Here is a 15,039-nt window from a genome sequence, read left to right as displayed (position 1 = left end):
TTAATAAATGCATTAACAGCAAAATCGCAGGAGCTACCCATCAAAGGTAATCGCCTACTTCTGGTTTACACATGACAGGTATTATATCTGAAAAATTACTACCTGGGAAAGAGGGGGAAAACAAGAAAAACAGACCCACGATTGATGGAGAAGAAAACGTTCTTGTGAATGTCTATTCTTACAGACTCTGAAGCTGCCATCTGTAGGAGGGGGAAGTCCCTATTTCATGGTCATTCAACAATCACTGAAAAAGGTACTTTTAAAGAAAGTCAGCCGACTCTTGATTGCCAGGGCCTAATATCCCGTAAGTCCCCATTTCCCTGTTCCCTCCCACAGCCTACTTTTAGGGACCTGATTTGCTTTTTTTTTTTTTTTTTTTGCGGTGTGCGGGCCTCTCACTGCTGTGGCCTCTCCCACCACAGAGCACAGGCTCCGGATGCGCAGGCCCAGCGGCCATGGCTCACAGGCCCAGCCGTTCCGCGGCATGCGGGATCCTCCCGGACCGGGGCACGAACCTGCGTCCCCCGCATGGGCAGGCGGGCTCCCAACCACTGCACCGCCAGAGAAGCCCCTGATTTGCTTATTAATCAATACTCGTACCCCAAACAAGACACAACAGCAGCAACATCTATTATTGTTGATTGTTTATTATTTGTCGTATCAGCACACCGGTAAATTCCTTAAATGCACCATTTCATTTTAATTCCTAACACCCCTCTGAGGTCGAAGCCATCATTTTGGGTCTGGGTGAAAAAGGTGCCTTGTCCAAAGTCATACACTCAGAAAATGGCAGAGCCAGGATATGCCCTTGAGCTGTATGACCTGGAGCCCCCGTGTTAGAAGACATGGCCGAGAAAAAGCCAGGCAGCCCGTGACTGGAGATCTGCCTGTTAGGAGGGTGTAGTGGGATGTATTGTGGCTGCCCCCAAATTCATGTCCCTCTGAAACCTCAGAATATGACCTTGCTTGGAATACAGGCCTTTGCAGATGTAATTAGTTAAAGATCTTGCTGGGAATTCCCTGGTGGTCCAGAGATTAGGACTCCGTGCTTTCGCTGCCGAGGGCCTGGGTTCAATCCCTGGTCAGGGAACTAATATCCCGCAAGCCACACAGTGAGGCCAAAAAAAAAGATCTTGCAATAAAACCATTCTGGATTTAGGGTGGACCCTAAATCCAGTGACTGGTGTCCTTACAAGAAGAGGAGAGGACACACAGAGGAGAAGGCCATGAGAAGATGGAGGCGGAGACTGGAGTGATGCATCTACAAGCCAAGGAACGCCAAGGATTGCCAGCAACCACCAGAAGCTCGGAGAAAGGGATGGAACAGACCCTCCCTCTGAGCCTCCCTCTAACCCAGCCAACACGCTGATTTTAGAACTCTGGACTTCAGAACTGAGAGAATAAATGTCTGTTGTTTTAAGCCATCTGGTTTGTGGTCATTTGTTATGGCGACCCCAGGAAGCTAATACAGAGGGTGTGTGTCCGAGTCAGCCCAAGGGTACTACAGACCATGTGCTCTCTCATTCTCTCTCTCATCTTCGTGGGCCACACATCCATCCTGCATTCCTGGGAGAAAGCAGGCTCCTTTGGAGGTCACAAAACCACTTGTTTCTTTTTGTTTGCTGCTTATAGGCCACCTCCATCCCCTCTTGCTCTCACTTGATGCTGACAAAAATCCTGAGAAGGAGGTAGGACAGGGAGGTGTGGTCTCTCCATTCTACAGAAGGGGAAACTGAAGTTTGGGGAGGGGAGACCTACTGCCCAAAGTCACCTGGTGTGGCAGGGTGACAGAGATGGGGGGAGGAAGGCACTCCCCTATACCACCTGCTGGGCAAGGAAATGGGTACATCCTTCTTAGGAGGGCAATGAGGCAGCTTCATCTTTCGAAAAAATATTTGAGTCTCTCCAATGTGCCAGGCATGGGAGCAAAGGAGGATTAGCCTTAAACCAGTTTCTATCAAAATTTTAAATGTCATTGTTTGACCTGACAAGGGACTCACACATGAGCAAAAAGACACTCACGCATCATGCTCACTGCAGACCTGCTACAACCTCAAGGTCCATGGTTAAATACACTGTGGTAGACCACACTATGGAATACCACACAGCTGTTAAGAATGCAGTACGCCAGTGTGGCTGTACGTACTGACATAGAAAGGTGTCTTTCATCTATGATCAAGTAAAAACCAGCATATTACAGATCAAAATGTATAATGCCATTTTTGTTAAAAACAAAATCAACAACCCAAACAAAGTGGTTACCTCTATGAAGGGATAGGGATTGGGATTGGGTTGGAGGGTGAAGAGAAACTTTTTTTTTTCCTATTAGGTTTAACCATAAGAAATAGTCATTTATGTAATAAGATCTAACCTGCAGAGAATGAAGTATTTGGGGGGAGTGGGGAGGGAGGGAGAATGAAAAAAATATATATATATACACATACATACAGACACACACGCATATCTAATGTATACAACTGGAATCCCTGAATAAGAAAACCAAAACAATGGAACAGAATGGTTCAAGATATAATTCAAGAAAACTTTCCTGAAATAAGACTTTTAAAAAAAATGACCATTTTCAGAGACTTCCCTGATGGTCCAGTGGGTACGACTCCACACTCCCAATGCAGGGGCCTGGGTTCGATCCCTGGTCAAGCAACTAGATCCCACATGCATGCTGCAACTAAGAAGCCCATGTGAAGCAACTGAGAAGTCTGCATGCCGTAACTAAGACAAGGTGCAGCCAAAATAAATAAATATTTTAAAAAAATGTTTTTAATGACCATTTTTGTAGGTCAAAATTTGTAGAAACTGACAATTTCATGTGGTTCAACCTAATATATACTGTTTGTTGTTTTAATTTCTTACACTGAGAACTTGTTTGTGTACAGTTTTTAAAAACAAAGAAACATAAGTGGTAAAGCTGGCATATGAACTCAGGTCTACTAGCTTTGTTCTTTCTGAGATGCTCTGCCAATGAGGGGGAAAACGTGCCAGAAAAGCTGCGATTTTTAAAGCAACAAGAACGATGATATTGAAAGAGGCTGAATCAAGGTTCTGAGATGCAATCCTCTCTCCCTTAGCAGGGGAAACTGAGACTTGCAACATGGCAATTGCCACCACCCAGTGGACAGTCCATGAACTTGCACCTGCACCTTGTCTTCTGGGTCCAGGAATCTTCAGACACACCCAGCCAGGGTCAGAGAAGTTGTCCCCAACCCCTGACTTCCATCTCCCTCCCCCAAAGCCCACCTATCACTAAGCCCTGTGCATTTTAGCATCTGAATGACCCTTGAATTCATCATCTACTTCTCCCATCTTCTGCCCACCTCCCTGCCCCAGCCTCCACCTTTTACTTGGAGGATGTACCAGCTCCTCACTGTTCTCCCCATCACTCTTAGATTCTCGTCAGCAGCCTGAGAGCACTTCTTGAAACATAATCACGTCACTCCCTGTGCAGAAAAGGCCTGGGGCTGCTGCCCTTAGAAAGGCCTGCTTGGCCCTTGGCTGACATCTGAGAACTTGGATTTTGGGAGGGTTCCCACCTGGTAAGGACAGCTCACTGTGACCGGACTCTTTGTAAAGACAAGTGGTTTATGTAGAACAGCTGCTTTCCCCTGGGTAGTCTGGAATTTTTGGAGTTTGGAAGGTACCCATGTGACCAGCCCCCAGATAAAAACCTTGGGTGCTGAGTCTCTAACAAGCTCTCCTAGCATGTGTTGTCACAATTTGCTGCTGGAGGAATTAAGCAAGTCCCATGTGACTTCACTGGGAGAGGAATCTGGAAGCTTGTGTCTGGCTTCCCCTGGATTTCACTTCATGTATCTTTTCCCTTTGCTGATTCTTCTTTGTAAAAATCTTAGCCATGAGTGGAAGTGTATGCTGAGTCCTATGAGCCTTCCTAGCGAATCACTGAACTTGGGGTGATCTTGAGGACCCTAATGCACTCCCTTATTTGAAACTCTTCTTTGGCTTCCCACTGATCTTAAAAATAAAGACCCAGGGAATCTCCTGGTGGTCTAGTGGTTAGGACTCCACGCTTTCACTGCCAAGGGCCTGGGCTCAATCCCCGGTCAAGGAACTAAGATCTCACAAGTGGTGCGGTGCGGCTGGGAAAAAAAAAAAGACTCAAGTGCCTTCCAGAGACCTATAGCCATTCTGCACTCTGTGGCCTCTGCCTGCCTATCTAACCACACCTGTCACCAGTCTCTCTGCTCTGGCCACATGGTCTCCATTCAGCCCTTTGTACTCAGTACGTTTCTTCGACCACAAGGCCTTTGCACACGTGATTTCCTCTGCCTAGAACGCCCACTCCTCTTCCACCTTGTCATTTTTCTTTTCCTCCTTCACGAGGTCTCCCTCAAGCATCTCAGCTCCAGGAAGCTGACCATGTACCTCCCCTGTTGCATTCATGCATGGCCCACATGCCTCCCCAATGAAGATGGATCCACCTGTTTGTGTAACAGAGTCTGTTTCCTCCCCCACTCCCCATTAGGGGACTGGGTAGGTGGGTTTCTGCTCATGCCATATCTTCCGTATTCTTCATGCCTGGAAGACCACAGGTTCCCTCCCACTAAACATACCTGGAGGGTGGAATGAATCCCTCGAGCAAATATCTCCTCTTGGGGGACTCATGTACCCCAGAGGCTCACGTACTCTACCGCCACCTCCCCCTACCCTGTCCCCAGGGATTTATGTTCTGAGGAATGCCTATTTTTAAAATCAGGGAAGTCTTTAAATAAGCATAGCAGCTTTTCCTTCTCTAGGGTGGGGAGGAAGTTTGAGGTTTCACGAAAATAACCACCGTGACGGCTGACTAGTTTGGGCGGGGGGTGGTGCTGCTGGTAGACTGAGAAGCCTGACTGGTGGCCCAGGTGCCCCAGAGACGTATTCTCCAACTTTTCTCTCCATTTCCTGTAGGGTCAGAATCCCTCCTGACTTGATGGAAGAGTCTGTTGACCTGGCAAGTTGATCAGGAGGCTGGGTGGAGACGATGTGGGAAATAATATTTAAGGTAGCGGAAACTGTAGCGATTGTAACTATCCCCAGAGCAACTGCCATTTTCTGAGCTCTGTGCAAAAGCCCTTTGTAACATACAGCAACAACTCGACAAGGTGGGGACTGAATCCTCTTCATTTACAGGTGAGGAAATTGAAAACAGAGAGGCCAAGCAACTTGCCCCAGCTCACACAGCCAGTGAGAAGCAGAGCTCAGACTCTGACCCAGGCTGCCTGGCCCAGAGCCCTCTCCCTCCTGCACGACCTCTCTGAATGCTGCCCTGGACCCAGCTCACAGCTGGTGAAGGCCAATGCTGGGCGGGGAGTTCAGCCCAGTGTTACTCAGTAAGAAACACATTTTATATCCTGCCACTTAGTACACATTGACATATATACGTTCTATAACCAACACTAAAGTTAACATGTGAGAGACTTATGTTTTCCACTTTATTCTATTTCTTAAAAGGCTGATGGCAGCCCATTAATGGATTTCAGGAATCACTAATGAGTTGAGTTTGAAAAACACGGGTATGGTGGGATGTACTCTATTTCCCTGGGGGAGGGAGAGGATGATTGTCAGAGAGGTGGCAGTCTTGCCCAAAGTCTGTGAATCAGCCATGTTAACTGGGAAGCATAAGTCAGGCTGCTATTTGTGTTAACAAAAGCATAGAAAGAAATGAAAGCATAGAAAGAATAATATAGTTACCCAGCTAGAAATTAGGACCTATCACCAGTACAACTGAGTCATCTGGGCCACCCCATCCCCCAACATCTTAGTGATGCTTCAGCCATGGAAAAGATGGGATAAACAAGAATTCAGGGCTCCCCTCTTTCCTGCCCCACTGTGGCTCGGTCCTTGGAAGGAGGCCAGTGCAGCTGCAGTTTAACCAATGGCTCTCAGCTCTGGCTGCACACTGGAACCACCTGGATGCTTTAAAAAAAAAACCCAGTGCCTGGGTCACAGGCCCCAAGATTGTGATTCAGTTGGTCTGGGGGTGGCCTGGGTGTTGGGATCTCCAATGTACAGCCAAGGTCAAGAACCAGCATCGTAAATGAACCTGGTGCCTCCAAACATCTTGTGAGAAGTGTGCCAAAGGGCCACAAGGATTTCTAAGCACACCTGGCAACCAGGTTCTCCAGATGTGGCTGGTGACATGCAATCATCTGAGCTGAGGACTAGGTCAGCTGATGGGCTGAAAACCGTTTCACTTTATCCTCATGATGGCGTCAATAGCTCCTGTGTTTCAAGCGTTTGTTATAGCCCGGCACTCTGCTAAATGCTTTCCAGTCACTATCTTGTTTAATCCTCACTGTTCTCATTTTACAAAAGAGGAAAACGGAGGCTCAGAGAGGTGGGAAGGGGCAGGGAGGGCCCTGCTGGGGGCCCCTCTGGGCAGCTCTCCTGCTGAGGGCCCCTCTGGGCAGAGCTGGCTACAGCAAATCAGGTCTGAGCCATGGCTAAAAACCCCACCAGTTTCTTCCATGACAGAGCTGTTTTCCTCTCCAAAATCAGAGCTGGACAATTAAAAATCTCCTAAAAGCAATCCTATTAAAATAGTTTTTTAAAAACATAATTAACTTCACAAGGTAAATTATTAAAAGGAACTTGTTCTTTGAATCAGTAAGAGGCTTATTTGCTACACGTGGCCCTGGTCCAATTTCCCCAGCTCCCCAGCAATGCCGCTGGGGCCACCCCTTCTTTTGGCCTCTGTTCGATGACAGACAGGCTCCCGCCCCCAGGAGTCCCCCGAGGTGTGTCCTTGGCTCTGCATTCCAACACTCTGCTTGCCCTGATGTTTTTGTGTCCTCACCCCCACCCTTGCGACTTGTCCCTGCAGCCAGACCTCCTGACGTACCCGGAATCCCCAGCTTTACCTGCTGTCATTCACCCCAATGAGCAGATCTTTACTCCAGATCTATTTCTTTCAGTATTACTATTGTCAAAACATGAGCAAAAAGAAATAATAACCCCAACACACCAAATTTATCATCTACTTATCCACCCATCTCACTCTAATCTATGTCTTTTACAATTATAATCGAAGACTGCAGACAACTTTGTATCTTATTTTCTCCCCACTACCTATATGCATCAGACTTATGCCTTTTTAATGGCCAAGAAATTTTCCAAGAAGTCAGTGCTCATTATTGCATTTTCTGTTCATTTTTAGCACCTCTATCACCAATTCTAAGACCACATTTTCTCACATATTAACATTTCTGAAGTCTGTCTTACAATTGACCAGTGTCAGTGTTGTGTTACATTAGATCACAGTAAATGGCGGCACTTTTTCTTCTTCGTAGCACATAATATAATGGTGCATCTACAATCAATGGCATCTTACATGCTAAGAAACACATAAATTTGTGTTTCTAAATTGTGCTGTAAATTATACTTTTTCCTTTTTATGGGTTGTTTCCTTTCCCGCAAGTAAGATGACCAGGTTTGATTATGACTATTTTCATGACTCTTGATACACCCTGTCAAGTTATTTTCCAGCAGTCGTGTGGGTTGATCCACTTGTGAGATGCAGGAGTGAGCCGGTTACACCACAGCATAACCACCATCGAGCGTGCGTTTCCGCTTGTTTTTTTGGTTTGCCTAGTAGGGAGCTATAAATGAAGGAAACTGTTCCATTTGCCTTTCTGTGAGTATTAATGATAACTGGAACTCACGGAGCTCCTGTTATTGGGTGGCAGGCACTAAGCTTCCCATATCTTATCAGGAATTGACACAACTCTACAGAGGGCGATTGTCATCCCTCTGCTGGAAATGCCACCATATTTCATTAATGCAAAGTTGAACATTTTCCCACATTTCTGAAATCAGAATTGGTGGCATGTTGTAAATGCCATTGGTCACTTCCTCCTCCCACATTGTAAACAGCTTTAAATCAGAAATACTCTTACAGTTAAAGGGGCCATCAGTTTGACGAAATGCAAGATCCCCACCACCACCACCACCATCATCATCATCATCATCATCATCATCAACATCCCATGGTCCTCTGACCCTCACACTTGCTTCTCCAACTCTGCCCCATCACTCTGCTGCTACCCTGAGCTTCTGGCACTGCCCTGACAACTCTACCTGGCCAGGCCCCCAGAAGCTCCAAGTGAACAGCTGAAATGGAAGCCAACACTTCCTCTTCACCTTGCCCCACCCTTCACAACTAATGTCTCCCCAGATCCAACAAGCCTGCACCCCAGATATCAAGGACAGAATTTATTAGACCTACTCAGGTTGGCCACACAGCACAGGAGGCAGAGCATTCGCTTTGGAGTCAGGCTAGGTTGAAATCTCATTTCTGCCACTTCCTACCTGTGTGATCTTGAGCAAGTAGCTTTACTTCTCTGTGCCCAAGTGTCTCTACCTGTAAAATAAGCAGTTGGGAGAAGCACTTATGGGCTCAGTATTGGCCTAGCATTCTGAGACCATTGTCTCCTCAACTCCTCCCTGTGAGCCTTCAGGAACGGGGGTGGTTAATTAACTTTTCCCCATTTTCCAGATAAGGAAACTGAGGCTCGGGGAGGTGAAGGGCATGACCAAATGATACAGGGCTATTAAAATGCAGAGCTGGGTTTTGAATGTTTCCGATTATCAGGCTATCTTGAGGTTCCTTCTATAGCTTTCACCTCGGTGACTTTTAACACTTTGGTATGGTGGAAGCACCCTGAACATGTGTTTTTCCTCTATCTTGTTAGAAACACCAAACAGAATTATCTTCTCAAGCTGGGAAGTCCCTTAACGCTGCTAGTCTTCCAGAATTAATTTACCTTTTCATCCCAGGTGGCCATTTTCCTGTCGTCTCCAGATCTGGAAAATAAGAAAACATTTGTCTAGATCTATCATCCTACTATCATTCGCCGTAGTATGTGTTTTCCAACACTTTCTTACAAATTATTTTTAACTTGCTTAGGTTAACAGTGTCCGAAAATAGTAAATAATAAAGCTCAAAGCATGTGGAGAAGGATGTACATCCTGAGTATATACCCAAAAGAACTGAAAACAGGCACTCAAACAAATACATGTACACGAATATTCATAGCCAAAGATGGAAACAATCCATGTCCATTAACATATGAATGGATAAATAAAAGATGTTATATCCATACAATGGAATGTTATCCAGCCATAAAAAGAAATGAAGTACTTTTGCAATATATACAAATATCGAATCACTATGTTGTACACCTGAAACTATTGTAGGTCAATTATACCTCAATAAATAATAAAAGAGATATGAAGTGCTGATACATGCTACAACATGAATGAACCTCTACAACATTATGCTAAGTGAAAGAAGCCAGACACAAAATGTCACATAGTACTTGGTTCCACTGATGTATAATATCCAGAATATGCAAATCTGTACAGACAGAAAGCAGACTGGTGGTGGCCAGGAGCTACGGGGAGAGGGGAATGAGGAGTGACTGCCTAATGGGGACAGAGTCGCCTTTTGAGGTGACGAAAGTGTTCTGGAACTAGATAGAGGTGGTAGTTGCACCACATCGGGAATGTATTATATGACAATGAATTGCTCACTTTAAAAGTTAATTTAAAAAAATTTAATTTTATGTTATGTGAATTTCACTCCAATTAAGAACCAGACAGACATATGTTAGTGTTGAGATTGCTCTGGAAAGCAGCAAAGAATCTAAATGTCCACCAACAAGGGAGGGTCTGGTTGAGTCAGTTACAGTACATCTGGGAGTGGGAGACTCCAGTGCTGTTACATTTCCATATGTGGATGAGGAAAGATGTAATATAACAGGTGCCCCCCCCATCACATTATAGCATAGTGTGTACAGTATGATCCCATCTATGTGAAAAAATGATATATGCATTTTTTTAAAATTCTGTAAGGATACAGCCAGACTCTTTACAGTGGTTATTGCTGAAGAAAATGGGAGTGATTTGAGGATGGGGTGGGTATTTTCTTTCTCTTGGCTTCTGGAAGGTCTGAACTTTTACAATGATTATGTGTTACTTCTTAAAACTTATTTTTAACATAGGTGACATATGTAGTAAAAAATTTAAATACAAAAAGATACTACGACAAATAAGTCTTCTTTCTACTCCTGTTCTTCCCAGAAAGCCTCTCCTACCAGTTTCCCACACAGCCTTTGGAGGTATTCTATGTCTTTCCAAGCACAGCCATACTTATTCTTTTTTTTCCCCTTAAACAAATGTGAGCCCTCACACTGCTCTGAACCTTGCTTATTTCCCTTTAGGGTGTGGGAGGCTGAAAGATAGCCCCATCAGTCCTAATCCCCAGAACCTGTGAATAGGTCAATGTACACGGCAAAAGGGACTTCCCAGGTGTGATGAAATTAAGGACTCCAAGATGCGGGGATTATCCAGGTGGGCCCAGTGTAATCAGAAGGGTCTTTACAAGTACAGCAAGAGAATCAGAAGAACAGGAGACATGACTACAGAAGCAGGGATTGGAGTCAGAGTGAGATCTGAAGATGTTATGCTGTCTTGAAGATGGAGGGATGGGGTCATGATCCAAAAAATAAGGGAAGCCTCTAGGAGCTGGTGAAGGCAAGGAAACAGATTCTCCCCTAGAGCCTCCAGAAGCAATATAGCCCTGCCAACACCTTGAACTTGGCGTACCAAGACTGATTTGGGGCGTGTGACCCCTAGAACTGTTAGATAATAAATTTATGTTGTTTTAAGCCATCAGATGTGTGGTCATTTGTTACAGCAGCCACAGGAGACTAACACAGTGTCCCAGAGACCGTTCTACGCCGTGTGCTCTAGAGCAAGTGCACTCTTTGGATGACCACACAGGATTCCCCTGAGGGGGTGTGTGTAGTTCCCATTAGTGACCAACGTTAGCTTCCCAAAGTTCCAGTGAATGACCTTATGTATCATGTGTTATTTTTGTAATTAAAAAAATACTACCATTTTGAAAAAAAATCACGAAGACCTAAAGAAAAAAAGAGTTCTTTTTCTCCCCACGGTACCATGCTTAGGGCACAAGGGACTCAGTTTCTTGCTGGTTGACTGGTAGAGCAGCTTCTGCACCCAGCAGAGTTCACCTGGCTGTGTTCCTGTTCCAGCCCCTGGGGGCCCTCACCCTGCTCTCACGAGGTGGGCTCAAGTGGAACCACCACCAAAAGTGAAGGTGAAGGGAAAAATTAAGGTGCCCTGGAGATTTCCTTCCTCCATAGGACAGGAAACGGAACTAGTGCATGCATAGAAAAACACCCAGATTCACTAATTTAAGCAATGGAAAATTTAAACCTGCCCTAACCTCCCCATTAAACTAGACAAAACAAAAAATGAAAAAACCCAATGCTTGCGGGGCTGTAGGAAAACTTGCACACGTTGCTGGGGATAATTTTTCTAAACAGTCACCTGGTAATAAGTGGTATATGCCTTCAGGATGATCATACCCTTGACTTGAACACATCAGTTTGGAAACTGTAACTCAAAAATCATTTGAAAGCAAAAAAAAAAAAAAAAAAAAAAAGGTGCAATTTGTACCACAGTGTTTAAAGCAAAGTTGGATATTAGGGTTAGAACCTGGAAACAGCCTATAAACCCCACTGTAGGGAAAAGCTGAGGAAGGTAGTGGGAGGAATGACAATTCTGAGGTTTATGTAGAAATGTAGAAAGAAGGCTATTAAGCAATGAGAAGTAGAACTCTGATGGTTGCACACACTGCTTGCAGAACTTTTATCAGTTATCAGAACTTTTACTCTGTGCAAGGGCATGGCACTGGGTTCTGGCGAATCCAAAGTGAAGAGACAAGAAAAAGGTCTGGGCCCTGGTAGGCTGACATTTTAGCCAGGAAACACATAAGCAAGGTAACATCACTCAGGGCTAAGCTCCGGAAAGAAAAACAGTAATGCAATAAAGGGCAGGCAAGAGTGGCTCCTGCGGCTTGGGGTGGTGAGGTAAGGCTTCTGAGTAGATGACTTTTATGGTCGTCTCTGAATTGCAAGGAGGTGCATCACAAGAAGATGGCAAGGAAGAGAATTCCTGGGAGGAGGAAGGGCATGTGCACAGACCCTGAGAGAGCAGAGAATTTAGTATGTCCAAGAAAGAAGGAGGAGGCCAGTATGGCTGCAGTGAGCAGGCAGTGGAGTGAGGATGGGGGCATGAGAAGAGTCAGGAATCAATCAGGGCCTGACTGTGCAGAGAGTTCAGTAGACAGTGCTGAGGATCTGGGGGTCACGGTGGGGATGCAGAGGAGTGACCAGATTCAGAATATGCTGAGAAGTAGCACTTGCTGCTGGCCTAGATGTCGGGGACAAAGAGAGGAGCAGGTTTTGGAGCAAGAATATGCTAGGCTTCCTCCTTCTTGCAAAACTGGTGGTGGGGGAGGGCTTGGGGGCTACAGGGCAGTCCTGGAATTGTGCAAGCCTCACCCCAAAGATTTTCAAAACCCGCCCCTACCAGCCTTTCCCTCGGAGTCAGAGAGGGAGGAGTTGCAGCCCCCAGCCTTGGTCTTACTCAAGAAACTCCCAGCTGCTGGCGGGGCTGTAGGAAATACTGCAGATCTCAGATAGCTCTGACTTGAGGGTGAAGGACAGAGAAGTGCTTTCAGATGAGTGGGGATGGTGGAGGGGGCACGGCTTGAGTCACGCACTAGGCTAGGCCTTCACATCAACCATCTCATTTAATCTTCTCGGCAATCCTCTGAGGCACGAAGCATGCTTAACCCCGAGGTTACGGATAAGCAAAGGAAACAGACAAGGAAATTGAGGCACGGAGAACTGAAGTCCCATGGCTAAGCCTGCAAGAGCCCCCCTGTGCCCAGCGGGAGTGCTGGTACAGGCCCGGGAGTTCCTGGACAGGGGCTGCACCGCCCTCTCCTCTCTGTCCTGGAGTTTAACCTGGCCCCAACCCACTGTTCTTACTCCTTGGCATCCCCTACCCAGGCGAAGGATTTGTTGCTGTGGAGGTTCTTCCTGCAGGGATGAGCAGGCTGGCTCATCTCGGCCTCCTCCCCTATTCCCAGCACTGGTTTCTCCCTGCCGTCTCCCTAGGGGTGCAGGACAGGGCGGGGCAGGCATGATGAGTAAGAGGACTTAGGGGTTCACACCGACCTGGGTGAGTTCTGGCTCTGCCTCTTTTGGCTGTGTGACCCCTGGCGAGTGACTTGGCCTCTTTGAGTCTTGGTGTCTTCACCTGGAAGAGGGAGACAAGGATGGTACCTACCTCACCTGTTGCTGCTGCTGCTACGAGGCACGTGATGAAGTGAAGGCACCTGGCCCATGTAAGCACTCCATACAAAAGGGTAGTTCTTCAACACTTCCGTTTTCAAGGGGAGATGCGCGTGCTGTCTCCTGTCCTCCTCTCCACTGGATTCTAGAATCCGTGGGCCAGGCAGGGATCCCTGAGTTATCACTGCCTGCCCGCGTTCCCCCAAGCTGGGAAACGCTAGAACCCACGGCAAACCGGGGCCTCCTGGGATCCCGCGGGGGTCCCTGGCAGACTCGGGCTGGGAGAGCTCGGAGAAGGGCAGCGCGCCCCGCGCCGGCCCTGGAGCACTTACCCTGCGCCCGGCCCGCCGGCGGCCACCGCAGCAACTGCGAGCTCGGCGCCTGCCCAGCCGTCCCGCCCGCCCCCCCCGCCCCCGCGCCCGCCCCCCCCCGCCCCCGCGCCCGCCCCTTCCTCCCGCCCCCGCCCTCTAAACTCAGTCAGCTGCTGGTCTCCGGCTCTGGCCCGCGTCTGTCCCGTTGCCTTCGTTCTTGCCTATCTGTCGGTCTCCCGGTTGTTCTCTGGCTTCCCCCAACCCGGCCCCCTCGCTCCGCAGGCCCGAGCCTGACCTGGGCCTCCTGCAATCCCGCAGATGGACAAAGGTCCCGCCCGTGGGAGCCAATCACGAATCATGAGAATCCTAGCCCAGGCGACCCTAAGGGAAGGGGTGGGAGGAGGGAACCACTTCCTTCCTCCAACGGGATGTATTGGCAGCGGGTCCACCCGCCTCCCCACCACACACACTCAGGGAAGCAGGGCTGGCTCCTGTTCGGCCCCCCTACCCCCTGCCAACTCCTGGTTACTTAAGGGGGGCCTGAGTGTCCCCTGCACAGTATCTGCAGGCAGGGGTTGGAGGGTGGGCAGAATGCCCTAAGGGGGTGGCCAACCTCGAAGCTGTCAGGACGCCCCTGCGTTGGGGGGGGAGGTGAGGCTGGAGGTGAAGAGGAGGTGCCCTGCAGCTGGGCTGGTATTGGCACGAGGGAGGAGCCTTCCAGCCTCGAGGCAGAGCACACCCTTGCTCAGGCCGACTAGGGCTCCCCTTCCCCAGCTTTACCGTCCCTCCCCTGCAGGCCCTCCCTCACCCAGGCTTCTCCAGCGCTCTGTCCATACCTTATTTCTGTTACTGTTCGCTCTGGTCTCAGTTCTTCCGTTAGCTTCCGTCTTCCCCAAAATACCACTTGTCCCAAACTTCCAAGGGCAGAAGCCATCCACCTTCTACGCACCTCCCTGTTTCTTCTGGTTAGGCTGGCGGGCGGGGGCGGGGGCGGGGGCGGGGGCGGGGCGGAGGGGGAGCCATACTAGTTTTCTGTGGCTGCTGTACCAAGTTACCACAAACCTAGTCGCCTAACACAGCACAAAAATAACACTTAAAACAACAAAGCACTGGAGGTCAGAAGTCCGGGGGGGGGGGGTCTCAAAGGGCATCAAGGTGTTGGCTTGGCTGTGTCCCTTCTGGAGACCCGAGGGGGGAATCCATTCCTTGCCTTTTCCAGCTTCGAGAGGTTGTTTGCATCCCTTGGCTCCTGGCTAATCATTCTGACCTCTGCTTTCATCGTTAAGTCTCCTTCTCTAGATCTGACCCTTTTCCCTCCCTCTTTTATATGATTTTTAAAAAAATTTATTTATTATTTACATGTGGTTGCATTGGGTCTTTGTTGCTGTGCGTGGGCTGTCTCTAGTTGTGGTGAGCGGGGGTCACTCTTCATTGCGGTGTGCGAGCCTCTCATTGCGGTGGCTTCTCTTGTTGTGGATCACGGGCTCTAGGTGCGTGGCCTTCAGTAGTGTGGCACACGGGCTCAGCAGCTGTAGCTCGTGGACTCT

At 48.0% G+C, this 15,039-nt stretch overlaps 1 protein-coding gene across 7 annotated transcripts in view; it reads right to left on the bottom strand.

The window, feature by feature from the left end:
• HVCN1 (hydrogen voltage gated channel 1) overlaps positions 1–14,397 on the bottom strand; it is a 30,901-nt gene extending 16,504 nt beyond the window's left edge. Inside the window, exons 1-3 of one of the 7 annotated variants that reach the window (XM_060310520.2) lie at positions 14,329–14,397; positions 13,065–13,146; positions 8,778–8,817 (exon numbers count right to left, since the gene is read on the bottom strand). In XM_060310520.2, coding sequence (XP_060166503.1) covers positions 8,778–8,798 — 21 coding nt within the window. In that variant the 5' untranslated portion in view covers positions 8,799–8,817; positions 13,065–13,146; positions 14,329–14,397. The other 6 variants (XM_060310517.2, XM_060310518.1, XM_060310519.1 and 3 more) reach the window with 6 other exon arrangements.
• Positions 14,398–15,039: the final 642 nt, after the last annotated feature.

This window comes from Globicephala melas, chromosome 13 (genome assembly GCF_963455315.2).
Source record: "Globicephala melas chromosome 13, mGloMel1.2, whole genome shotgun sequence".
NCBI classification, from domain to species: Eukaryota; Metazoa; Chordata; class Mammalia; order Artiodactyla; family Delphinidae; genus Globicephala; species Globicephala melas.
The sequence above is the reverse complement of the archived record's forward strand: the minus strand, read 5'-3'. Positions and strand labels throughout refer to the sequence as shown.